This window comes from Staurois parvus, unplaced genomic scaffold (assembly GCF_062004578.1).
Source record: "Staurois parvus isolate SC_StPar_1 unplaced genomic scaffold, SC_StPar_1.0 ptg003662l, whole genome shotgun sequence".
NCBI classification, from domain to species: Eukaryota; Metazoa; Chordata; class Amphibia; order Anura; family Ranidae; genus Staurois; species Staurois parvus.
Window position 1 is genome coordinate 4,709 of NW_028321458.1, and position 27,283 is coordinate 31,991.

Below are 27,283 nucleotides of genomic sequence, written 5' to 3' on the forward strand. Positions count from 1 at the left end.
AGAGATCTCACAGCTAGCCATCCGGGGATCGCAGAGCGGGCCGTGCAGAGATCATACAGCACTCAGAAGTCAGGAATAATGGAGGAAAGACGGTCCCCGCTCCTACAGGGGGGTCCATTGTCCTTCACCCCCCCCCCCCCTCGCCCAGCCCTCCATCAAACTTTCCTAGTTGTCATGGATACCGGGAGACACAAATGCAGAGCACAAAGCCGCCCCGGACGCAGACAAAAGGCGACCTGGAGGACACAAGACCAGAGGGATCCTCCATCAGAGAAGAAGTGGGGGGGCGCCGAGGAGACACAAGTCTACTTACTGGAAGGGGGGGCCGTCACAGCACCCCGACCCCCAGCTGATACCCCCCAAAATCGGAGATACCCCCGCCGCAGATCTCTGACCCGGAGAAAGGAATGTGGACATGGCGGGGGTGACGGCGAAGAGTCTCCCACTTCTGTCCCCGCTATTTGTAGTCCTGAGTGTAATGATTGGGGCCGCCGACCCCCTAGAGACAGGTAGGTAATGGGGGGGGGGGTGATGTCAGTCCGACTAATATTCCAAGCTGTATGGTGCCGCCATTCGTTATAGGGGTGCAGGATTCACCCGCTTCATGGTCGTCCTCAGGCTTCAGGAAAGTTTGTCCAGCCAACAGTGTGTCTCCATAGTGGATCGTCTCTTCATCCCTCTCCGGGGGGCTCATATGGGTGATCTGGGGGGACAATTCCCCTTCATCCCTATCTGGGGGGACAATTCCCCTTCATCCCTATCTGGGGGACAATTCTCCTTCATCCATATCTGGGGGGACAATTCCCCTTCATCCCACTCCGGGGGGCTCATATGGACGATATGGGGGGACAATTCCCCTTCATCCCTCTCTGGGGGGCTCATATGGGTGATCTGGGGGGACAATTCCCCTTCATCCCACTCCGGGGGGCTCATATGGACGATCTGGGGGGACAATTCCCCTTCATCCCACTCCGGGGGGCTTATATGGGTGATCTGGAGGGACAATTCCCCTTCATCCCACTCTGGGGGGCTCATATGGGTGATCTGGGGGGACAATTCTCCATCCCACTCCGGGGGGCTCATATGGGTGATATGGGGGGACAATTCCCCTTCATCCCACTCCGGGGGGCTCATATGGGTGATCTGGGGGGGAACAATTCCCCTTCATCCCACTCCGCTGGCTCATATAGACGATCTGGGGGGACAATTCCCCTTCATCCCACTCCGGGGGGCTCATATGGGTGATCTGGGGGGACAATTCCCCTTCATCCCACTCTGGGGGGGCTCATATGGGTGATCTGGGGGGACAATTCCCCTTCATCCCACTCCGGGGGGCTCATATGGGTGATCTGGGGGGGAACAATTCCCTTTCATCCCACTTCGGGGGGCTCATGTGGACGATATGGGGGGGACAATTCCCCTTCATCCCTCTCTGGGGGCTCATGTGGGTGATCTGGGGGGGAACAATTCCCTTTCATCCCACTCCGGGGGGCTCATATGGGTGATCTGGGGGGACAATTCCCCTTCATCCCACTCCGGGGGGCTCATATGGGTGATCTGGGGGGACAATTCCCCTTCATCCCACTCCGGGGGGCTCATATGGACGATATGGGGGGGACAGTTCCCCTTCATCCCACTCCGGGGGGCTCATATGGGTGATCTGGGGGGACAATTCCCCTTCATCCCTCTCTGGGGGGCTCATATGGGTGATCTGGGGGGACAATTCCCCTTCATCCCTCTCTGGGGGGCTCATATGGGTGATCTGGGGGGACAATTCCCCTTCATCCCTCTCTGGGGGGCTCATATGGGTGATCTGGGGGGACAATTCCCCTTCATCCCTCTCTGGGGGGCTCATATGGGTGATCTGGGGGGACAATTCCCCTTCATCCCACTCCGGGGGGCTCATATGGGTGATCTGGGGGGGAACAATTCCCTTTCATCCCACTTCGGGGGGCTCATGTGGACGATATGGGGGGGACAATTCCCCTTCATCCCTCTCTGGGGGCTCATGTGGGTGATCTGGGGGGGAACAATTCCCTTTCATCCCACTCCGGGGGGCTCATATGGGTGATCTGGGGGGACAATTCCCCTTCATCCCACTCCGGGGGGCTCATATGGGTGATCTGGGGGGACAATTCCCCTTCATCCCACTCCGGGGGGCTCATATGGACGATATGGGGGGGACAGTTCCCCTTCATCCCACTCCGGGGGGCTCATATGGGTGATCTGGGGGGACAATTCCCCTTCATCCCTCTCTGGGGGGCTCATATGGGTGATCTGGGGGGACAATTCCCCTTCATCCCTCTCTGGGGGGCTCATATGGGTGATCTGGGGGACAATTCCCCTTCATCCCTCTCTGGGGGTGGCTCATATAGATGATCTGGGGGGACAATTCCCTTTCATCCCACTCCGGGGGGCTCATATGGATGATCAGGGGGGACAATTCCCCTTCATCCCACTCCGGGGGGCTCTTATGGGTGATCTGGGGGGAAACAATTCCCTTTCATCCCACTTTGGGGGGCTCATGTGGACGATATGGGGGGACAATTCCCCTTCATCCCACTCCGGGGGGCTCATATGGGTGATCTGGGGGGGAACAATTCCCTTTCATCCCACTTCGGGGGGCTCATGTGGACGATATGGGGGGACAATTCCCCTTCATCCCACTCCGGGGGGCTCATATGGGTGATCTGGGGGGACAATTCCCCTTCATCCCACTCCGGGGGGCTCATATGGGTGATCTGGGGGGGAACAATTCCCCTTCATCCCACTCCGGGGGGCTCATGTGGACGATATGGGGGGACAATTCCCCTTCATCCCACTCCGGGGGGCTCATATGGGTGATCTGGGGGGACAATTCCCCTTCATCCCACTCCGGGGGCTCATATGGGTGATCTGGGGGGACAATTCCCCTTCATCCCACTCCGGGGGGCTCATATGGGTGATATGGGGGGACAATTCCCCTTCATCCACTCCGGGGGGCTCATATGGGTGATCTGGGGGGGAACAATTCCCTTTCATCCCACTTCGGGGGGCTCATGTGGATGATATGGGGGGACAATTCCCCTTCATCCCACTCCGGGGGGCTCATATGGATGATCTGGGGGGACAATTCCCCTTCATCCCACTCCGGGGGGCTCATATGGGTGATCTGGGGGGACAATTCCTCTTCATCCCACTCCGAGGGGCTCATATGGACGATCTGGGGGGACAATTCCCCTTCATCCCACTCCGGGGGGCTCATATGGGTGATCTGGGGGGACAATTCCCCTTCATCCCACTCCGGGGGGCTCATATGGGTGATCTGGGGGGACAATTCCCCTTCATCCCACTCCGGGGGGCTCATATGGGTGATCTGGGGGGACAATTCCCCTTCATCCCACTCCGGGGGGCTCATATGGACGATATGGGGGTGACAATTCCCCTTCATCCCACTCCGGGGGGCTCATATGGGTGATCTGGGGGGACAATTCCCCTTCATCCCTCTCTGGGGGGCTCATATGGGTGATCTGGGGGGACAATTCCCCTTCATCCCACTCCGGGGGGCTCATATGGGTGATCTGGGGGGACAATTCCCCTTCATCCCTCTCTGGGGGGCTCATATGGGTGATCTGGGGGGACAATTCCCCTTCATCCCTCTCTGGGGGGCTCATATGGGTGATCTGGGGGGACAATTCCCCTTCATCCCTCTCTGGGGGGCTCATATGGGTGATCTGGGGGGACAATTCCCCTTCATCCCTCTCTGGGGGGGGGCTCATATAGATGATCTGGGGGGACAATTCCCTTTCATCCCACTCCGGGGGGCTCATATGGATGATCTGGGGGGGACAATTCCCCTTTATCCCACTCCGGGGGGCTCATGTGGACGATATGGGGGGACAATTCCCCTTCATCCCACTCTGGGGGGCTCATATGGGTGATCTGGGGGGACAATTCCCCTTCATCCCACTCCGGGGGGCTCATATGGGTGATCTGGGGGGACAATTCCCCTTCATCCCACTCCGGGGGGCTCATATGGGTGATCTGGGGGGACAATTCCCCTTCATCCCACTCCGGGGGGCTCATATGGGTGATCTGGGGGGACAATTCCCCTTCATCCCACTCCGGGGGGCTCATATGGGTGATCTGGGGGGGAACAATTCCCTTTCATCCCACTTCGGGGGGCTCATATGGGTGATCTGGGGGGACAATTCCCCTTCATCCCACTCCGGGGGGCTCATATGGGTAATCTGGGGGGGAACAATTCCCCTTCATCCCACTCCGGGGGGCTGTATGTGGACGATATGGGGGGACAATTTCCCTTCATCCCATTCCGGGGGGCTCATATGGGTGATCTGGGGGGACAATTCCCCTTCATCCCACTCCGGGGGGCTCATATGGGTGATCTGGGGGGACAATTCCCCTTCATCCCACTCCGGGGGGCTCATATGGGTGATATGGGGGGACAATTCCCCTTCATCCCTATCCGGGGGGCTCATATGGGTGATCTGGGGGGGGAACAATTCCCTTTCATCCCACTTCGTGGGGCTCATGTGGATGATATGGGGGGACAATTCCCCTTCATCCCACTCCGGGGGGCTCATATGGGTTATCTGGGGGGACAATTCCCCTTCATCCCACTCCGGGGGGCTCATATGGGTGATCTGGGGGGACAATTCCTCTTCATCCCACTCCGGGGGGGCTCATATGGGTGATCTGGGGGGACAAGTCCCCTTCATCCCACTCCGGGGGGCTCATATGGGTGATCTGGGGGGACAATTCCCCTTCATCCCTCTCTGGGGTCTCATATGGGTGATCTGGGGGGACAATTCCCCTTCATCCCTCTCTGGGGGGCTCATATGGACGATATGGGGGGACAATTCCCTTTCATTCCACTCCGGGGGGCTCATATGGGTGATCTGGGGGGACAATTCCCCTTCATCCCTCTCTGGGGTCTCATATGGGTGATCTGGGGGGACAATTCCCCTTCATCCCTCTCTGGGGGGCTCATATGGACGATATGGGGGGACAATTCCCCTTCATCCCTCTCTGGGGTCTCATATGGGTGATCTGGGGGGACAATTCCCCTTCATCCCACTCCGGGGGGCTCATATGGGTGATATGGGGGAACAATTCCCCTTCATCCCTATCCGGGGGGCTCATATGGGTGATCTGGGGGGGGAACAATTCCCTTTCATCCCACTTCGTGGGGCTCATGTGGACGATATGGGGGGACAATTCCCCTTCATCCCACTCCGGGGGGCTCATATGGGTGATCTGGGGGGACAATTCCCCTTCATCCCTCTCTGGGGTCTCATATGGGTGATCTGGGGGGACAATTCCCCTTCATCCCTCTCTGGGGGGCTCATATGGACGATATGGGGGGACAATTCCCCTTCATCCCACTCCGGGGGGCTCATATGGGTGATCTGGGGGGACAATTCCCCTTCATCCCACTCCGGGGGGCTCATATGGACGATCTGGGGGGACAATTCCCCTTCATCCCACTCCGGGGGGCTCATGTGGACGAGCTGGGGGGACAATTCCCCTTCATCCCACTCCGGGGGCTCATATGGGTGATCTGGGGGGACAATTCCCCTTCATCCCACTCCGGGGGGCTCATATGGACGATCTGGGGGGACAATTCCCCTTCATCCCACTCCGGGGGGCTCATGTGGACGAGCTGGGGGGACAATTCCCCTTCATCCCACTCCGGGGGGCTCATATGGGTGATCTGGGGGGACAATTCCCCTTCATCCCACTCCGGGGGGCTCATATGGACGATCTGGGGGGACATTTCCCCTTCATCCCACTCCGGGGGGCTCATGTGGACGATCTGGGGGGACAATTCCCCTTCATCCCACTCCGGGGGCTCATATGGGTGATCTGGGGGGACAATTCCCCTTCATCCCACTCCGGGGGGCTCATATGGACGATATGGGGGGGACAATTCCCCTTCATCCCACTCCGGGGGGCTCATATGGGTGATCTGGGGGGACAATTCCCCTTCATCCCACTCCGGGGGGCTCATATGGGTGATCTGGGGGGACAATTCCCCTTCATCCCTCTCTGGGGGGCTCATATGGGTGATCTGGGGGGACAATTCTCCTTCATCCCTCTCTGGGGGGCTCATATGGGTGATCTGGGGGGACAATTCCCTTTCATCCCTCTCTGGGTGGGGCTCATATAGATGATCTGGGGGGACAATTCCCTTTCATCCCACTCCGGGGGGCTCATGTGGATGATCTGGGGGGGACAATTCCCCTTTATCCCACTCCGGGGGGCTCATGTGGACGATATGGGGGGACAATTCCCCTTCATCCCACTCTGGGGGGCTCATATGGGTGATCTGGGGGGACAATTCCCCTTCATCCCACTCCGGGGGGCTCATATGGGTGATCTGGGGGGACAATTCCCCTTCATCCCACTCCGGGGGGCTCATATGGGTGATCTGGGGGGACAATTCCCCTTCATCCCACTCCGGGGGGCTCATATGGGTGATCTGGGTGGGAACAATTCCCTTTCATCCCACTTCGGGGGGCTCATATGGGTGATCTTGGGGGACAATTCCCCTTCATCCCTCTCTGGGGGGCTCATATGGGTGATCTGGGGGGGACAATTCCCCTTCATCCCTCTCTGGGGGGGGTTCATATAGATGATCTGGGGGGACAATTCCCTTTCATCCCACTCCGGAGGGCTCATGTGGACGATATGGGGGGACAATTCCCCTTCATCCCACTTCGGGGGGCTCATATGGGTGATCTGGGGGGACAATTCCCCTTCATCCCTCTCTGGGGGGCTCATATGGGTGATCTGGGGGGACAATTCTTCTTCATCCCACTCCGGGGGGCTCATATGGGTGATCTGGGGGGACAATTCCCCTTCATCCCACTCCGGGGGGCTCATATGGGGGGGCAATTCCCCTTCATCCCACTCCGGGGGGCTCATATGGGTGATCTGGGGGGGAACAATTCCCTTTCATCCCACTTCGGGGGGCTCATGTGGACGATATGGGGGGACAATTCCCCTTCATCCCACTCCGGGGGGCTCATATGGGTGATCTGGGGGGGAACAATTCCCCTTCATCCCACTCCGGGGGGCTCATGTGGACGATATGGGGGGACAATTCCCCTTCATCCCACTCCGGGGGGCTCATATGGGTGATCTGGGGGGACAATTCCCCTTCATCCCACTCCGGGGGGCTCATATGGGTGATCTGGGGGGACAATTCCCCTTCATCCCACTCCGGGGGGCTCATATGGGTGATATGGGGGGACAATTCCCCTTCATCCCTATCCGGGGGGCTCATATGGGTGATCTGGGGGTGGAACAATTCCCTTTCATCCCACTTCGTGGGGCTCATGTGGACGATATGGGGGGACAATTCCCCTTCATCCCACTCCGGGGGGCTCATATGGGTGATATGGGGGGACAATTCCCCTTCATCCCACTCCGGGGGGCTCATGTGGACGATCTGGGGGGACAATTCCCCTTCATCCCACTCCGGGGGCTCATATGGGTGATCTGGGGGGACAATTCCCCTTCATCCCACTTCGGGGGGCTCATATGGACGATATGGGGGGACAATTCCCCTTCATCCCACTCCGGGGGGCTCATATGGACGATATGGGGGGGACAATTCCCCTTCATCCCTCTCTGGGGGGGCTCATATGGGTGATCTGGGGGGACAATTCCCCTTCATCCCACTCCGGGGGGCTCATATGGGTGATCTGGGGGGACAATTCCCCTTCATCCCTCTCTGGGGTCTCATATGGGTGATCTGGGGGGACAATTCCCCTTCATCCCTCTCTGTGGGGCTCATATGGACGATATGGGGGGACAATTCCCTTTCATCCCACTCCGGGGGGCTCATATGGGTGATCTGGGGGGACAATTCCCCTTCATCCCACTCCGGGGGGCTCATATAGATGATCTGGGGGGACAATTCCCTTTCATCCCACTCCGGGGGGCTCATATGGGTGATCTGGGGGGACAATTCCCTTTCATCCCACTCCGGGGGGCTCATATGGGTGATCTGGGGGGACAATTCCCCTTCATCCCACTCCGGGGGGCTCATATGGGTGATCTGGGGGGACAATTCCCCTTCATCCCACTCCGGGGGGCTCATATGGGTGATCTGGGGGGACAATTCCCCTTCATCCCACTCCGGGGGGCTCTTATGGACGATCTGATGGGACAATTCCCCTTCATCCCACTCCGGGGGGCTCATGTGGACGATCTGGGGGGACAATTCCCCTTCATCCCACTCCGGGGGCTCATATGGGTGATCTGGGGGGACAATTCCCCTTCATCCCACTCCGGGGGGCTCATATGGACGATATGGGGGGGACAATTCTCCTTCATCCCACTCCGGGGGGCTCATATGGGTGATCTGGGGGGACAATTCCCCTTCATCCCTCTCTGGGGGGCTCATATGGGTGATCTGGGGGGACAATTCCCCTTCATCCCTCTCTGGGGGGCTCATATGGGTGATCTGGGGGGACAATTCCCCTTCATCCCTCTCTGGGGGGCTCATATGGACGATCTGGGGGGGACAATTCCCCTTCATCCCTCTCTGGGGGGGGGGGCTCATATAGATGATCTGGGGGGACAATTCCCTTTCATCCCACTCCGGGGGGCTCATATGGATGATCTGGGGGGGACAATTCCCCTTCATCCCACTCCGGGGGGCTCATGTGGACGATATGGGGGGACAATTCCCCTTCATCCCACTCTGGGGGGGCTCATATGGGTGATCTGGGGGGACAATTCCCCTTCATCCCACTCCGGGGGGCTCATATGGGTGATCTGGGGGGACAATTCCCCTTCATCCCACTCCGGGGGGCTCATATGGGTGATCTGGGTGGGAACAATTCCCCTTCATCCCACTCCGGGGGGCTCATATGGGTGATCTGGGTGGGAACAATTCCCTTTCATCCCACTACGGGGGGCTCATATGGGTGATCTGGGGGGACAATTCCCCTTCATCCCTCTCTGGGGGGCTCATATGGGTGATCTGGGGGGACAATTCCCCTTCATCCCTCTCTGGGGGGGGTTCATATAGATGATCTGGGGGGACAATTCCCTTTCATCCCACTCTGGGGGGCTCATATGGATGATCTGGGGGGACAATTCCCCTTCATCCCTCTCTGGGGGGGGTTCATATAGATGATATGGGGGGACAATTCCCCTTCATCCCACTCCGGGGGGCTCATATGGGTGATCTGGGGGGACAATTCTTCTTCATCCCACTCCGGGGGGGCTCATATGGGTGATCTGGGGGGACAATTCCCCTTCATCCCACTCCGGGGGGCTCATATGGGTGATCTGGGGGGGAACAATTCCCTTTCATCCCACTTCGGGGGGCTCATGTGGACGATATGGGGGGAAAATTCCCCTTCATCCCACTCCGGGGGGCTCATATGGGTGATCTGGGGGGGAACAATTCCCCTTCATCCCACTCCGGGGGGCTCATGTGGACGATATGGGTGGACAATTCCCCTTCATCCCACTCCGGGGGGCTCATATGGGTGATCTGGGGGGACAATTCCCCTTCATCCCACTCTGGGGGGCTCATATGGGTGATCTGGGGGGACAATTCCCCTTCATCCCACTCCGGGGGGCTCATATGGGTGATATGGGGGGACAATTCCCCTTCATCCCTATCCGGGGGGCTCATATGGGTGATCTGGGGGGGGAACAATTCCCTTTCATCCCACTTCGTGGGGCTCATGTGGACGATATGGGGGGATAATTCCCCTTCATCCCACTCCGGGGGGCTCATATGGGTGATCTGGGGGGACAATTCCCCTTCATCCCACTCCGGGGGGCTCATATGGGTGATCTGGGGGGACAATTCCTCTTCATCCCACTCTGGGGGGGCTCATATGGGTGATCTGGGGGGACAAGTCCCCTTCATCCCACTCCGGGGGGCTCATGTGGACGATCTGGGGGGACAATTCCCCTTCATCCCACTTCGGGGGGCTCATGTGGACGATCTGGGGGGACAATTCCCCTTCATCCCACTCCGGGGGCTCATATGGGTGATCTGGGGGGACAATCCCCCTTCATCCCACTTCGGGGGGCTCATATGGACGATATGGGGGGGAGAATTCCCCTTCATCCCACTCCGGGGGGCTCATATGGGTGATCTGGGGGGACAATTCCCCTTTATCCCACTCCGGGGGGCTCATATGGGTGATCTGGGGGGACAATTCCCTTTCATCCCACTTCGGGGGGCTCATGTGGACGATATGGGGGGACAATTCCCCTTCATCCAACTCCGGGGGGCTCATATGGACAATATGGGGGGGACAATTCCCCTTCATCCCTCTCTGGGGGGCTCATATGGGTGATCTGGGGGGACAATTCCCCTTCATCCCTCTCTGGGGTCTCATATGGGTGATCTGGGGGGACAATTCCCCTTCATCCCTCTCTGGGGGGCTCATATGGACGATATGGGGGGACAATTCCCTTTCATCCTACTCCGGGGGGCTCATATAGATGATCTGGGGGGACAATTCCCTTTCATCCCACTCCGGGGGGCTCATATGGGTGATCTGGGGGGACAATTCCCCTTCATCCCACTCCGGGGGGCTCATATGGGTGATCTGGGTGGGAACAATTCCCTTTCATCCCACTTCGGGGGGCTCATATGGGTGATCTGGGGGGACAATTCCCCTTCATCCCTCTCTGGGGGGCTCATATGGGTGATCTGGGGGGACAATTCCCCTTCATCCCTCTCTGGGGGGGGTTCATATAGATGATCTGGGGGGACAATTCCCTTTCATCCCACTCTGGGGGGCTCATATGGATGATCTGGGGGGGGACAATTCCCCTTTATCCCACTCCGGAGGGCTCATGTGGACGATATGGGGGGACAATTCCCCTTCATCCCACTCCGGGGGGCTCATATGGGTGATCTGGGGGGACAATTCTTCTTCATCCCACTCCGGGGGGGCTCATATGGGTGATCTGGGGGGGATCAATTCCCTTTCATCCCACTTCGGGGGGCTCATGTGGACGATATGGGGGGAAAATTCCCCTTCATCCCACTCCGGGGGGCTCATATGGGTGATCTGGGGGGGAACAATTCCCCTTCATCCCACTCCGGGGGGCTCATGTGGACGATATGGGGGGACAATTCCCCTTCATCCCACTCCGGGGGGCTCATATGGGTGATCTGGGGGGACAATTCCCCTTCATCCCACTCTGGGGGGCTCATATGGGTGATCTGGGGGGACAATTCCCCTTCATCCCACTCCGGGGGGCTCATATGGGTGATCTGGGGGGGGAACAATTCCCTTTCATCCCACTTCGGGGGGCTCATGTGGACGATATGGGGGGATAATTCCCCTTCATCCCACTCCGGGGGGCTCATATGGGTGATCTGGGGGGACAATTCCCCTTCATCCCACTCCGGGGGGCTCATATGGGTGATCTGGGGGGACAATTCCTCTTCATCCCACTCTGGGGGGGCTCATATGGGTGATCTGGGGGGACAAGTCCCCTTCATCCCACTCCGGGGGGCTCATATGGACGATCTGGGGGGACAATTCCCCTTCATCCCACTTCGGGGGGCTCATGTGGACGATCTGGGGGGACAATTCCCCTTCATCCCACTCCGGGGGCTCATATGGGTGATCTGGGGGGACAATTCCCCTTCATCCCACTTCGGGGGGCTCGTATGGACGATATGGGGGGGAGAATTCCCCTTCATCCCACTCCGGGGGGCTCATATGGGTGATCTGGGGGGACAATTCCCCTTTATCCCACTCCGGGGGGCTCATATGGGTGATCTGGGGGGACAATTCCCTTTCATCCCACTTCGGGGGGCTCATGTGGACGATATGGGGGGACAATTCCCCTTCATCCAACTCCGGGGGGCTCATATGGACGATATGGGGGGGACAATTCCCCTTCATCCCTCTCTGGGGGGCTCATATGGGTGATCTGGGGGGACAATTCCCCTTCATCCAACTCCGGGGGGCTCATATGGACGATATGGGGGGACAATTCCCTTTCATCCCACTCCGGGGGGCTCATATGGGTGATCTGGGGGGACAATTCCCCTTTATCCCACTCCGGGGGGCTCATATAGATAATCTGGGGGGACAATTCCCTTTCATCCCACTCCGGGGGGCTCATATAGATGATCTGGGGGGACAATTCCCTTTCATCCCACTCCGGGGGGCTCATATGGGTGATCTGGGGGGACAATTCCCCTTCATCCCACTCCGGGGGGCTCATATGGGTGATCTGGGGGGACAATTCCCCTTCATCCCACTCCGGGGGGCTCATATGGGTGATCTGGGGGGACAATTCCCCTTCATCCCTCTCTGGGGGGCTCATATGGGTGATCTGGGGGGACAATTCCCCTTCATCCCACTCCGGGGGGCTCATATGGGTGATCTGGGGGGACAATTCCCTTTCATCCCACTTCGGGGGGCTCATGTGGACGATATGGGGGGACAATTCCCCTTCATCCCACTCCGGGGGTCTCATATGGACGATATGGGGGGGACAATTCCCCTTCATCCCTCTCTGGGGGGCTCATATGGGTGATCTGGGGGGACAATTCCCCTTCATCCCTCTCTGGGGGTCTCATATGGGTGATCTGGGGGGACAATTCCCCTTCATCCCACTCCGAGGGGCTCATATAGATGATCTGGGGGGACAATTCCCCTTCATCCCACTCCGGGGGGCTCATATGGACGATATGGGGGGGACAATTCCCCTTTATCCCACTCCGGGGGCTCATAATGGTGATCTGGGGGGACAATTCCCCTTCATCCCACTCCGGGGGGCTCATATGGGTGATCTGGGGGGACAATTCCCCTTCATCCCTCTCTGGGGGGCTCATATGGGTGATCTGGGGGGACAATTCCCCTTCATCCCACTCCGGGGGGCTCATGTGGGTGATCTGGGGGGACAATTCCCTTTCATCCCACTCCGGGGGGCTCATATGGGTGATCTGGGGGGACAATTCCCTTTCATCCCACTTCGGGGGGCTCATGTGGACGATATGGGGGGACAATTCCCCTTCATCCCACTCCGGGGGTCTCATATGGACGATATGGGGGGGACAATTCCCCTTCATCCCTCTCTGGGGGGCTCATATGGGTGATCTGGGGGGACAATTCCCCTTCATCCCACTCCGGGGGGCTCATATGGACGATATGGGGGGGACAATTCCCCTTTATCCCACTCCGGGGGCTCATATGGGTGATTGGGGGGGACAATTCCCCTTCATCCCACTCCGGGGGGCTCATATGGGTGATCTGGGGGGACAATTCCCCTTTAACCCACTCCGGGGGGCTCATATGGGTGATCTGGGGGGACAATTCCCCTTCATCCCACTCTGGGGGGCTCATATGGGTGATCTGGGGGGACAATTCCCTTTCATCCCACTTCGGGGGGCTCATGTGGACGATATGGGGGGACAATTCCCTTTCATCCCACTCTGGGGGGCTCATATGGGTGATCTGGGGGGACAATTTAGATGAAAAGTTTGTGTGAATATTCTCCGAACATTTGAAAGTCATGTGTCTGAGTGGTGTCACTCCTCTGCTGTGTATTTATGTCTGGTGTCACTCTGTCCCTCCGTGTGTCTGAGTGGTGTCACTCTCTGTCCCTCCGTGTGTCTGGTGTCACTCTCTGTCCCTCCGTGTGTCTGGTGTCACTCTCTGTCCCTCCGTGTGTCTGGTGTCACTCTCTGTCCCTCCGTGTGTCTGGTGTCACTCTCTGTCCCTCCGTGTGTCTGAGTGGTGTCACTCTGTCCCTCCGTGTGTCTGAATGGTGTCACTCCTTGGCCAGCTCTGGCAGTATGGCTGAGTACAGTTCCCACCTAACCTGCGGCAGTGCCCCCCCCCCCCATCATTGTGTACATGGCTCTGATCATTGCTGGAGACCCCCCACCTTCCCCTTCTCACAGCTCAGACTGGGATTCCAGCAGTCTCATCTCCCAGGAGACCGGGGCAGTAAATGTTGGGGGCGGTAAATTTCCTGGCAGTGAGTATAGAGAGCGAGCCCTGCGTCCTGATGTCTGTGTATGGAGATCGCTGCCATCCATTCCCCCCCCCCCCCCCGGGACCTTAGAGTGTAAGCTCCTCTGCTACAGAGACTGATGGGACTGTGGGGGAGGGGACATTAGAGTGTAAGCTCCTCTGGTACAGAGACTGATGGGACTGTGGGGGAGGGGACATTAGAGTGTAAGCTCCTCTGGTACAGAGACTGATGGGACTGCGGGGGGAGGGGACATTAGAGTGTAAGCTCCTCTGTACAGAGACTGATGGGACTGTGGGGGAGGGGACATTAGAGTGTAAGCTCCTTTGTACAGAGACTGATGGGACTGTGGGGGAGGGGACATTAGAGTGTCAGCTCCTCTGGTACTGGGGGGAGGGGACATTAGAGTGTCAGCTCCTCTATACAGAGACTGATGGGACTGTGGGGGAGGGGACATTAGAGTGTCAGCTCCTCTGGTACTGGGGGGAGGGGACATTAGAGTGTCAGCTCCTCTGGTACTGGGGGGAGGGGACATTAGAGTGTCAGCTCCTCTGGTACTGGGGGGAGGGGACATTAGAGTGTAAGCTCCTCTGTACAGAGACTGATGGGACTGCGGGGGGAGGGGACATTAGAGTGTAAGCTCCTCTGGTACAGAGACTGATGGGACTGCGGGGGGAGGGGACATTAGAGTGTAAGCTCCTCTGTACAGAGACTGATGGGACTGCGGGGGGAGGGGACATTAGAGTGTAAGCTCCTCTGGTACAGAGACTGATGGGACTGCGGGGGGAGGGGACATTAGAGTGTAAGCTCCTCTGTACAGAGACTGATGGGACTGCGGGGGGAGGGGACATTAGAGCGTAAGCTCCTCTGGTACAGGGACTGATGGGACTGTGGGGGAGGGGACATTAGAGTGTAAGCTGCTCTGGTACAGGGACTGATGGGACTGTGGGGGAGGGGACATTAGAGTGTAAGCTCCTCTGGTAAAGAGACTGATGGGACTGTGGGGGAGGGGACATTAGAGTGTCAGCTCCTCTGGTGCAGAGACTGATGTGACTGTGGGGGAGGGGACATTAGAGTGTAAGCTCCTCTGTACAGAGACTAATGGGAATGTGGGGGAGGGGACATTAGAGTGTAAGCTCCTTTGTACAGAGACTGATGGGACTGTGGGGGAGGGGACATTAGAGTGTAAGCTCCTCTATACAGAGACTGATGGGACTGTGGGGGAGGGGACATTAGAGTGTCAGCTCCTCTGGTACTGGGGGGAGGGGACATTAGAGTGTCAGCTCCTCTGTTACTGGGGGGAGGGGACATTAGAGTGTCAGCTCCTCTGGTACTGGGGGGAGGGGACATTAGAGTGTCAGCTCCTGTGTACTGATGTCCGTTTCCTCTCCCCGGCAGTGAACATGGTGGACTTCTGTGGTCAGACGGTGAGAGGGGACGGGATGGTAGTGAGCTCTCACGCGGACTCCAGGAAGTACTACTTTGTGTCGGTGGGGACGGACTGCCGGCTGACCATGCGTTCTGCGACTGTGAAGGACAAGGTTCAGTTCCAGTTCCGTTTCTTCCTGGTGTACAGCCTCCTGCGAATGTCCAACATGAGGAGCCAGAACTCCGGGCTGAACAGCAGTGGCCACGGCCCACCCTCTGTAGAGACCAGCAGCCCCCCCGGCTCTGTCAGTGACCCCTGTAACGCCGGCTCCTACGTCCAGTTCTATGATGGGAAGGACCTCCATTCGGAACCTCTGGGCACCCCGCTATGTGGGAAGACCATCCCGCGGCCCGTCCTGTCTACCGGCAACTACCTGACCCTACGCCTGGTCACCCGCGGCCAGCAGCCCAGAGTGGATTTTGTTGGCGATTTCACCTCCTTCCGGATAGGTAAGGGCCCCGCTGGGCCGGACTTCATAGTTGACAGTCAGGGAACTGGAGGCTCCTGGGTTCATGGATCCAAAGTTTCCATTGATGGAGGTGATTCAGTTTCCACTCCAGGCAGGGCTGTGGATAAGGGGGTACCGCCAGTCCTCCTGTAGGGGGCCCAGGCCATCAGCGGGGTCCAGGCAGCTGGGTGTATTAGATGTGGGCAGGGAGGGTGATGAGCACGGTGAGAGGGGCACTCACTGGAACCAATCCCCTGTATGGCTCTCTGCAGCAGCTGAATGCCGGCTTCTTCTCCTCCCCTTCCCCTCTGGCTTCTCCTCCCCTTCCCCTCTGGCTTCTCCTCCCCTTCCCCTCTGGCTTCTCCTCCCCTTCCCCGCTGGCTTCTCCTCCCCTTCCCCGCTGGCTTCCTCTCCTCTCCCCTTCCCCGCTGGCTTCCTCTCCTCTCCCCTTCCCCGCTGGCTTCCTCTCCTCTCCCCTTCCCCGCTGGCTTCCTCTCCTCTCCCCTTCCCCGCTGGCTTCCTCTCCTCTCCCCTTCCCCGCTGGCTTCCCCTCCCCTTCCCCGCTGGCTTCCCCTCCCCTTCCCCTCTGGCTTCTCCTCCCCTTCCCCTCTGGCTTCTCCTCCCCTTCCCCTCTGGCTTCTCCTCCCCTTCCCCGCTGGCTTCTTCTCCTCTCCCCTTCCCCGCCGGCTTCCTCTCCTCTCCCCTTCCCCGCCGGCTTCCTCTCCTCTCCCCTTCCCCGCCGGCTTCCTCTCCTCTCCCCTTCCCCGCCGGCTTCCTCTCCCCTTCCCCGCTGGCTTCTTCTCCTCTCCCCTTCCCCGCTGGCTTCTTCTCCTCTCCCCTTCCCCGCTGGCTTCTTCTCCCCTTCCCCGCTGGCTTCCTCTCCCCTTCCCCGCTGGCTTCTTCTCCCCTTCCCCGCTGGCTTCCTCTCCCCTTCCCCGCTGGCTTCCTCTCCCCTTCCCCGCTGGCTTCCTCTTCCCTTCCCCGCTGGCTTCCTCTCCTCTCCCCTTCCCCGCCGGCTTCCTCTCCTCTCCCCTTCCCCGCTGGCTTCCTCTCCCCTTCCCCGCTGGCTTCCTCTCCTGTCCCCTTCCCCGCCGGCTTCTTCTCTCTCTCCCCCCCCCCGCCGGACTCTTCTCTCCCCTCTCCCATGAAGGGGTGTCATTGCCGGCTTCTGGCGGTGTGAAGGGGTGTCATTTCCGGCTTCTGGCGTGAAGGGGTGTCATTGCCGGCTTCTGGCGGTGTGAAGGGGTGTCATTTCCGGCTTCTGGCGTGAAGGGGTGTCATTGCCGGCTTCTGGCGTGAAGGGGTGTCATTGCCGGCTTCTGGCGTGAAGGGGTGTCATTGCCGGCTTCTGGCGGTGTGAAGGGGTGTCATTTCCGGCTTCTGGCGTGAAGGGGTGTCATTGCCGGCTTCTGGCGGTGTGAAGGGGTGTCATTGCCGGCTTCTGGCGGTGTGAAGGGGTGTCATTGCCGGCTTCTGGCGGTGTGAAGGGGTGTCATTGCCGGCTTCTGGCGTGAAGGGGTGTCATTGCCGGCTTCTGGCGTGAAGGGGTGTCATTGCCGGCTTCTGGCGTGAAGGGGTGTCATTGCCGGCTTCTGGCGTGAAGGGGTGTCATTGCCGGCTTCTGGCGTGAAGGGGTGTCATTGCCGGCTTCTGGCGTGAAGGGGTGTCATTGCCGGCTTCTGGCGGCGTGAAGGGGTGTCATTGCCGGCTTCTGGCGGCGTGAAGGGGTGTCATTGCCGGCTTCTGGCGGCGTGAAGGGGTGTCATTGCCGGCTTCTGGCGTGAAGGGGTGTCTTTGCCGGCTTCTGGCGTGAAGGGGTGTCATTGCCGGCTTCTGGCGGTGTGAAGGGGTGTCATTGCCGGCTTCTGGCGGTGTGAAGGGGTGTCATTGCCGGCTTCTGGCGGTGTGAAGGGGTGTCATTTCCGGCTTCTGGCGGTGTGAAGGGGTGTCATTGCCGGCTTCTGGCGGTGTGAAGGGGTGTCATTTCCGGCTTCTGGCGTGAAGGGGTGTCATTGCCGGCTTCTGGCGGTGTGAAGGGGTGTCATTGACGGCTTCTGGCGGCGTGAAGGGGTGTCATTGCCGGCTTCTGGCGTAAAGGGGTGTCATTGCCGGCTTCTGGCGTGAAGGGGTGTCATTGCCGGTGTCAGTCCTGAGAGATCTGGTAAGAGGTCAGTGAAGCCCCTGGACTCCCCCCTTATAACAGATCTCCTGCAGGATTCAACAGCTCGGAGTGCAGACCGGAGCCGTACTTCTCCTGCCACAATGGGAAGTGTATCCCCTCCAGCCTGGTGTGTGATGAGCGCGACATCGATAACTGTGGTGATGGAAGCGACCAATCCGCCAGTCCTCCTGCAAACTGCCAGCGAGACGGGGGAAGGGGTAAGTGCTCCGCCCCCAATGCCTGACCTCAGGGTTCCCGCATTCGTGGCTGTCCACTGCTTGGGATCCAAGTGATGCAAAGGCCTCCCGGCTGACTTGTACACCGAGGACCAGGGGAAGCTCTCTGGGCTCCATTCTTGGTGGTATCATTGGGATGAACTGCCCCATCATTGGTGTCATTGGTTGGAATTATGCCCCATCGTTGGTATCACTGGGAGGAATTTGTTGGTGTCAGTGGATTAAATCGTGCCCTAAGGGCCAGGTAAAAGCAAGCAAAGGGCCACATCCGGCCCCGGGCCACAGTTTGGAGACCAAAGCTCTATAGTGTGTACTTGTCTCAGTCATTGCTGTCTGCTGCCTCCTTCCTCGATCAGTCACTTCTGACACGTTTTCCTGACACCAAGAGAAAAATGGTGACAGGAGAGCACAGCTTGTGATTGACAGCCTCAGCTCTGTTCCTGTGAGCTGTGTGTGTGTGTGTGTGTGGGGGGGGTCCCTTCCCTTCCCTTCCCTCCAATCGGAGCTCTCCTCACTGATGTAACTTCAGCTCCCCGCCACCTGTTTTCTGACAGCTCAGAGAATCTGTGTAAATTCTGTACTTTGAATGGATATATGGGACGGACAGCTATAGATAGATGATGGGAACCCCTGTCAGGATTCACTGGTATTCAAGGATTGGTTGGAGAGATCTCCCTTCCCTTCCTCAGTGCAGGGATGACAGTACAGGCTAGACGGTGCTGACCAATCAAAAGCTGCCTGGCCTATGCTGTCATCCCTACAAGGAGAGGAGAGAAAGCTGCAGGGATTTCAGATCTCCTCCGTGTTCTCTCCTCTCCTACAGCTGTGAATCCGGAGCATCTGCCTCCGTCCTCCCATGACCGACACCAAGGCACACATCTCCTCCATCCTCCCATGACCGACACCAAGGCACACATCCCCTCCATCCTCCCATGACCGACACCAAGGCACACATCCCCTCCGTCCTCCCATGACCGACACCAAGGCACACATCTCCTCCGTCCTCCCATGACCGACACCAAGGCACACATCTCCTCCATCCTCCCATGACCGACACCAAGGCACACATCCCCTCCATCCTCCCATGACCGACACCAAGGCACACATCCCCTCCGTCCTCCCATGACCGACACCAAGGCACACATCTCCTCCATCCTCCCATGACCGACACCAAGGCACACATCCCCTCCGTCCTCCGATGGCCGACACCAAGGCACACATCTCCTCCGTCCTCCGATGGCCGACACCAAGGCACACATCCCCTCCGTCCTCCGATGGCCGACACCAAGGCACACATCCCCTCCGTCCTCCGATGGCCGACACCAAGGCACACATCCCCTCCCATGACCGACACCAAGGCACACATCTCCTCCCATGACCGACACCAAGGCACACATCCCCTCCCATGACCGACACCAAGGCACACATCCCCTCCCATGACCGACACCAAGGCACACATCTCCTCCGTCCTCCGATGGCCGACACCAAGGCACACATCCCCTCCGTCCTCCGATGGCCGACACCAAGGCACACATCCCCTCCGTCCTCCGATGGCTGACACCAAGGCACACATCCCCTCCCATGACCGACAGCAAGGCACACATCTCCTCCCATGACCGACACCAAGGCACACATCTCCTCCCATGACCGACACCAAGGCACACATCCCCTCCCATGACCGACACCAAGGCACACATCCCCTCCCATGACCGACACCAAGGCACACATCCCCTCCCATGACCGACACCAAGGCACACATCCCCGATGGCCGACACCTATATGTACCGATCGGATGGGAGCGCTCACGCCCCCCCCCCCCATATCTACGGATCGGATGGGAGCGCTCACGCCCCCCCCCCATATCTACGGATCGGATGGGAGCGCTCACGCCCCCCCTATATGTACCGATCAGATGGGAGCGCTCACGCCCCCCCTATATGTACGGATCGGATGGGAGCGCTCACGGCCCCCCTATATGTATCTATCGGATGGGAGCGCTCACGGCCCCCCCTATATGTACCAATCGGATGGGAGCACTCACGGCCCCCCCTATATGTACGGATCGGATGGGAGCGCTCACGCCCCCCCCCTATATGTACGGATCGGATGGGAGCGCTCACGCCCCCCTATATGTACCGATCGGACGGGAGCGCTCACAGCCCCCCTATATGTACTGATCGGATGGGAGCGCTCACGCCCCCCCCCCCTATATGTACCGATCGGATGGGAGCGCTCACGCCCCCCCCCCTCTATATGTACCAATCGGATGGGAGCGCTCACGGCCCCCCCTATATGTACCAATCGGATGGGAGCGCTCACGGCCCCCCTATATGTACAGATCGGATGGGAGTGCTCACAGCCCCCTTATATGTACCGATTGGATGGGAGCTCTCACGTCCCCCCCCCTATATGTACCGATCGGACGGGAGCGCTCACGCCCCCCCTCCCCCCCCTATATGTAGCGATCGGATGGGAGCGCTCACGGCCCCCCTATATGTACCGATTGGACGGGAGCGCTCACGCCCCCCCTATATGTACGGATCGGATGGGAGCGCTCACGCCCCCCCCCCCCTATATGTACCGATCGGATGGGAACGCTCACGCCCCCCCTATATGTACCGATCGGACGGGAGCGCTCATGGCCCCCCCCCCCATATGTACCGATCGGACGGGAGTGCTCACGGCCCCCCTATATGTACCGATCGGACAGGAGTGCTCACGGCCCCCCTATATGTACGGATCGGATGGGAGCGCTCACGCCCCCCCCCCCCTATATGTACCGATTGGATGGGAGCGCTCACGCCCCCCCTATATGTACCGATCGGACGGGAGCGCTCACGGCCCCCCCATATGTACCGATTGGATGGGAGCGCTCACGCCCCCCCTATATGTACCGATCGGATGGGAGCGCTCACGGCCCCCCTATATGTACCGATCGGATGGGGGCGCTCACGGCCCCCCTATATGTACCGATCGGATGGGGGCGCTCACGCCCCCCCTATATGTACGGATCGGATGGGAGCGCTCACGCCCCCCCTATATGTACCGATCAGACGGGAGCGCTCACGGCCCCCCCCCCATATGTACCGATTGGATGGGAGTGCTCACGCCCCCCCTGTATGTACCGATCGGATGGGAGCGCTCACGCCCCCCCCCCCTATATGTACCGATCGGATGGGAGCGCTCACGGCCCCCCTATATGTACCGATCGGATGGGGGCGCTCACGTTCCCCCCTATATGTACCGATCGGACGGGAGCGCTCACGCCCCCCCCCCCTATATGTACCGATTGGATGGGAGCGCTCACGCCCCCCCTATATGTACCGATCGGATGGGAGCGCTCACGCCCCCCCCCCCCTATATGTACCGATTGGATGGGAGCGCTCACACCCCCCTATATGTACCGATCGGATGGGAGCGCTCACGCCCCCCCCCCCTATATGTACCGATCGGATGGGAGCGCTCACGGCCCCCCTATATGTAGCGATCGGATGGGGGCGCTCACGGCCCCCCTATATGTAGCGATCGGATGGGGGCGCTCACGGCCCCCCTATATGTACCGATCGGATGGGGGCGCTCACGGCCCCCCTATATGTACGGATCGGATGGGAGCGCTCACGCCCCCCCCCTATATGTACTGATCGGATGGGGGCGCTCACGGCCCCCCTATATGTAGCGATCGGATGGGGGCGCTCATGGCCCCCCTATATGTAGCGATCGGATGGGGGCGCTCACGTTCCCCCCTATATGTACCGATCGGATGGGGGCGCTCACGGCCCCCCTATATGTACCGATCGCTGATAACGGGGATTTGTTTCTTTTCCTTTTGAATCATTTATTCGGAATCTCCGGCACCGTTTGTTATGAAGGACGTTCCTCTGCCATTGGGTCATGTATGGTCTGTACTGAAGACGATTGTTCTTCTGGACTCCTCTGGATTATTATGGGCTGGGGAGACATGAAGGAGATTCTGGCATTGGGGGGGTTCACTCATACTGGAGCAATCTGGTGCAGCCAGGCACAGGAGCCAATCAGCTTCTACCTTCTGCCTCTTCAATGAAGCTTTGACAATAAAACCTGGAAGCTGATTGGTTTCTATGCAGAGCTGCCCCAGATTATACTCTCCAGTTTTAGTAAGTAACCCCCTGCCCCCCCCCCCCCCCATTCCAATGTGTTGCTGTAGCACACCATGTGCTTCTACCTGGGAATCCACTGATTGTTGTCCTGTCTGTGCAGGAATGGTGGGATCCAGGACCCCCATAGAGGCCATGGTCACCAGCCCAGCCACCTCCACCATTCTGCAGGCCACCACCTCTTCCAACCTGAGCTGTGGGAAGGATGGGAACCACAAGCTGTTTCTTCCGGAAAGTGTCCAGCCTCACGGATCAAACACAGGTACCCCCTTCATCTCTCCTGTAGGTGCCCCCCTCAGCCTTCCATCTCTCCTGTAGGTGCCCCCCTCACCCTTCCATCTCTCCTGTAGGTGCCCCCCTCACCCTTCATCTCTCCTGTAGGTGCCCCCCTCACCCTTCCATCTCTCCTGTAGATGACCCCTCACCCTTCCATCTCTCCTGTAGGTGCCCCCCTCACCCTTCCATCTCTCCTGTAGGTGCCCCCCTCACCCTTCATCTCTCCTGTAGGTGCCCCCCTCACCCTTCCATCTCTCCCGTAGATGACCCCTCACCCTTCCATCTCTCCTGTAGATGACCCCTCACCCTTCCATCTCTCCTGTAGGTGCCCCCCTCACCCTTCCATCTCTCCTGTAGGTGCCCCCCTCACCCTTCCATCTCTCCTGTAGGTGCCCCCCTCACCCTTCCATCTCTCCTGTAGGTGCCCCCCTCACCCTTCCATCTCTCCTGTAGGTGCCCCCCTCACCCTTCCATCTCTCCTGTAGGTGCCCCCCCTCACCCTTCCATCTCTCCTGTAGGTGCCCCCCTCACCCTTCCATCTCTCCTGTAGGTGCCCCCCTCACCCTTCCATCTCTCCTGTAGGTGCCCCCCTCACCCTTCATCTCTCCTGTAGGTGCCCCCCTCACCCTTCCATCTCTCCTGTAGGTGCCCCTCCCCTCACCCTTCCATCTCTCCTGTAGGTGCCCCTCCCCTCACCCTTCCATCTCTCCTGTAGGTGCCCCTCCCCTCACCCTTCCATCTCTCCTGTAGGTGCCCCTCCCCTCACCCTTCCATCTCTCCTGTAGGTGCCCCTCCCCTCACCCTTCCATCTCTCCTGTAGGTGCCCCCCTCACCCTTCCATCTCTCCTGTAGGTGCCCCCCTCACCCTTCCATCTCTCCTGTAGGTGCCCCTCCCCTCACCCTTCCATCTCTCCTGTAGGTGCCCCTCCCCTCACCCTTCCATCTCTCCTGTAGGTGCCCCTCCCCTCACCCTTCCATCTCTCCTGTAGGTGCCCCTCCCCTCACCCTTCCATCTCTCCTGTAGGTGCCCCTCCCCTCACCCTTCCATCTCTCCTATAGGTGCCCCCCCTTACCCTTCTAATTCTCCTATGGGTGCCCCCCTCACCCTTCCACCTCTCCTATAGGTGCCCCCCTCACCCTTCCATCTCTCCTGTTGGTACCCCCCTCACCCTTCCATCTCTCCTGTAGGTACCCCTCCCCTCACCCTTCCATCTCTCCTGTAGGTGCCCCCCCTCACCCTTCCATCTCTCTTGTAGGTACCCCTCACCCTTCCATCTCTCCTGTAGGTACCCCTCCCCTCACCCTTCCATCTCTCCTGTAGGTACCCCTCCCCTCACCCTTCCATCTCTCCTGTAGGTACCCCTCCCCTCACCCTTCCATCTCTCCTGTAGGTACCCCTCCCCTCACCCTTCCATCTCTCCTGTAGGTACCCCTCCCCTCACCCTTCCATCTCTCCTGTAGGTACCCCTCCCCTCACCCTTCCATCTCTCCTGTAGGTACCCCTCCCCTCACCCTTCCATCTCTCCTGTAGGTACCCCTCCCCTCACCCTTCCATCTCTCCTGTAGGTGCCCCCCTCACCCTTCCATCTCTACTGTAGGTACCCCTCCCCTCACCCTTCCATCTCTCCTGTAGGTACCCCTCCCCTCACCCTTCCATCTCTACTGTAGGTACCCCTCCCCTCACCCTTCCATCTCTCCTGTAGGTACCCCTCCCCTCACCCTTCCATCTCTCCTGTAGGTACCCCTCCCCTCACCCTTCCATCTCTCCTGTAGGTACCCCTCCCCTCACCCTTCCATCTCTCCTGTAGGTACCCCTCCCCTCACCCTTCCATCTCTCCTGTAGGTACCCCTCCCCTCACCCTTCCATCTCTCCTGTAGGTACCCCTCCCCTCACCCTTCCATCTCTCCTGTAAGTACCCCTCCCCTCACCCTTCCATCTCTCCTGTAGGTACCCCTCCCCTCACCCTTCCATCTCTCCTGTAGGTACCCCTCCCCTCACCCTTCCATCTCTCCTGTAGGTACCCCTCCCCTCACCCTTCCATCTCTCCTGTAGGTACCCCTCCCCTCACCCTTCCATCTCTCCTGTAAGTACCCCCCCCCCTCACCCTTCCATCTCTCCTGTAGGTACCCCCCTCACCCTTCCATCTCTCCTGTAGGTACCCCTCCCCTCACCCTTCCATCTCTCCTGTAGGTACCCCTCCCCTCACCCTTCCATCTCTCCTGTAGGTACCCCTCCCCTCACCCTTCCATCTCTCCTGTAAGTACCCCCCCCCCCCCTCACCCTTCCATCTCTCCTGTAGGTACCCCTCCCCTCACCCTTCCATGTCTTCTTTAGGTACCCCCTAGAGACCAGATAGTCTCATGGTGCTTTTATAGATGGTGTTACCAGGTGCTTGTCTATACAGGAGAACTGATATGAGGGGGTAATAGAGGTTCCAAGGTGTTGGTTCTCTAGAAGTAATCATTCCTCCATCATGTATTCTTGTTTCAGAAAGAAGATCGTTCCTCTACTTGTACGTTATCCTGGGCTTAGTGGTCGGTGTCGCTCTCTTGTTTTGGTGTTGCTGGTCACCGGGCTGGTTTATATGGAGGATCAGTGTCTGCCGCTTCATCCCTTGCTGTAACTCGTTCTGTGCGTCCTGCCACCTCTGCACCCGCAGCTGCGTTCTGAGGGACAACAGTCGCCCTAGTAAAGTGACGCCTCAGAGCACGGCATCGACTGTGCCTGTGTGATCTTTGACCTTTGTGGCATCTGACGAACCAAACGTGGCTTATTCCCGGTTCCTGTGCCATATGGCTGGTTTCAGATTTCTTTGCCATATGATGAGCCAAACATGGCTGGTTCCCAGTTCCTGTGCCAAACATGGCTTGTTCACGGTTCTTCTGTCACATGATGGGCCCAACATGGCTTGTTCCTTTTGTCTTATGACATACCAATCATGGCTGTTTTCAGGTTTCTGTGCCACATGATGGACCAAACATGGCTGGTTTCCAGTTCCCGTGCCACATGATGGACCAAACATGGCTGGTTTCCAGTTCCCATGTCACATGATGGACCAAACATGGCTGGTTTCCAGTTCCCATGCCACATGATGGACCAAACATGGCTGGTTTTCAGTTCCCATGCCACATGATGGACCAGACGTGGCTTGTTTCCAGTTCCCATGCCACATGATGAACCAAACATGTCTGGTTTCCAGTTCCCATGCCACATGATGGACCAAACATGTCTGGTTTCCAGTTCCCATGCCACATGATGGACCAAACATGTCTGGTTTCCAGTTCCCATGCCACATGATGGACCAAACATGTCTGGTTTCCAGTTCCCATGCCACATGATGGACCAAACATGTCTGGTTTTCAGTTCCCATGCCACATGATGGACCAAACATGGCTGGTTTTCAGTTCCCATGGCACATGATGGACCAGACGTGGCTTGTTTCCAGTTCCCATGCCACATGATGGACCAGACGTGGCTTGTTTCCAGTTCCTGTGTCGCATGAAGGACCAAACGTGGCTTGTTTTCAGTTCCCATGCCACATGATGGACCAGACGTGGCTTGTTTCCAGTTCCCCTGCCACATGATGGACCAGACGTGGCTTGTTTCCAGTTCCCCTGCCACATGATGGACCAGACGTGGCTTGTTTCCAGTTCCCCTGCCACATGATGGACCAGACGTGGCTTGTTTCCAGTTCCCATGCCACATGATGGACCAGACGTGGCTTGTTTCCAGTTCCTGTGTCGCATGAAGGACCAAACGTGGCTTGTTTTCAGTTCCCATGCCACATGATGGACCAGACGTGGCTTGTTTCCAGTTCCCCTGCCACATGATGGACCAGACGTGGCTTGTTTCCAGTTCCCCTGCCACATGATGGACCAGACGTGGCTTGTTTCCAGTTCCCCTGCCACATGATGGACCAGACGTGGCTTGTTTCCAGTTCCCATGCCACATGATGGACCAGATGTGGCTTGTTTCCAGTTCCTGTGTCGCATGAAGGACCAAACATGGCTTGCCTGGTTCCTGTTTCGTCAGCTCACATGGAGAAGTGGGAACTCTGGCTGGAGATTGAGTTCACTTCTACCTCTACCCAACCACCATCACTCTGGTGTGACTGTGTCCTGGATTATCATCAGACACTGACCTCTGTAACTTGTCCGACAACAAGATGATTCCATCAAGCTGGTCTTTACTATTTATTAGCTTTGTGTACAAATTCTCGTTTCTGTAAATACAACTCCTACACCTTCATGGTGCCGCATTGTTTTTGATTTGCTGTGTTTTGGGGGGTGACATGATGAGACCACACGGTGTTTGGTGTTCCAACTTCTGGTTTATTGGTCAGTTGTGAAATGCAAGGTGCACTGAGGTATAGTGATGACAGAACTGAATGCTAGGGGGCCCCCCATCCTCCCCCACATAGTGTCAGGAACAAGTCTGTATTAAATAGGCCCTTCTGTGTGCTCTATACCCGGCCACACAGGTCATCGGGTGTAGGTGTCTGTGGTCCTCACCTCATTGTGGTCCTCATTGTCACCAATCAGTTTTCAGTGCAGGTTAGAAAATGAAAGAAAGTTGGGATTGGTTTCTGCGGGCCCACAATGACGTCCCCTCTTGTA

The 27,283-nt window shown here is 58.5% G+C and overlaps 1 protein-coding gene across 1 annotated transcript; it reads left to right on the forward strand.

Annotated features, from left to right (window-relative positions):
- Positions 1-26,915, forward strand: LOC149427548 (low-density lipoprotein receptor class A domain-containing protein 2-like). Its single transcript, XM_089667911.1, has 5 exons — positions 1-509; positions 15,382-15,861; positions 18,075-18,239; positions 22,494-22,652; positions 25,158-26,915. The coding sequence occupies exons 1-5, from the start codon at positions 416-418 to the stop codon at positions 25,397-25,399; spliced, it is 1,140 nt and encodes a 379-aa protein (XP_089524037.1). The 5' UTR covers positions 1-415; the 3' UTR covers positions 25,400-26,915.
- The last annotated feature ends 368 nt before the right edge of the window (positions 26,916-27,283 follow it).

Coding starts and splice junctions, on each gene's coding strand:
- LOC149427548 (XM_089667911.1), top strand. CDS start 416: ATGGCGGGGGTGACGGCGAAGAGTCTCCCACTTCTGTCCCCGCTATTT. Junction 510..15,381: donor CGCCGACCCCCTAGAGACAG/GTAGGTAATGGG, acceptor TCTCCCCGGCAG/TGAACATGGTGGACTTCTGT. Junction 22,653..25,157: donor GCCTCACGGATCAAACACAG/GTACCCCCTTCA, acceptor TTCTTGTTTCAG/AAAGAAGATCGTTCCTCTAC.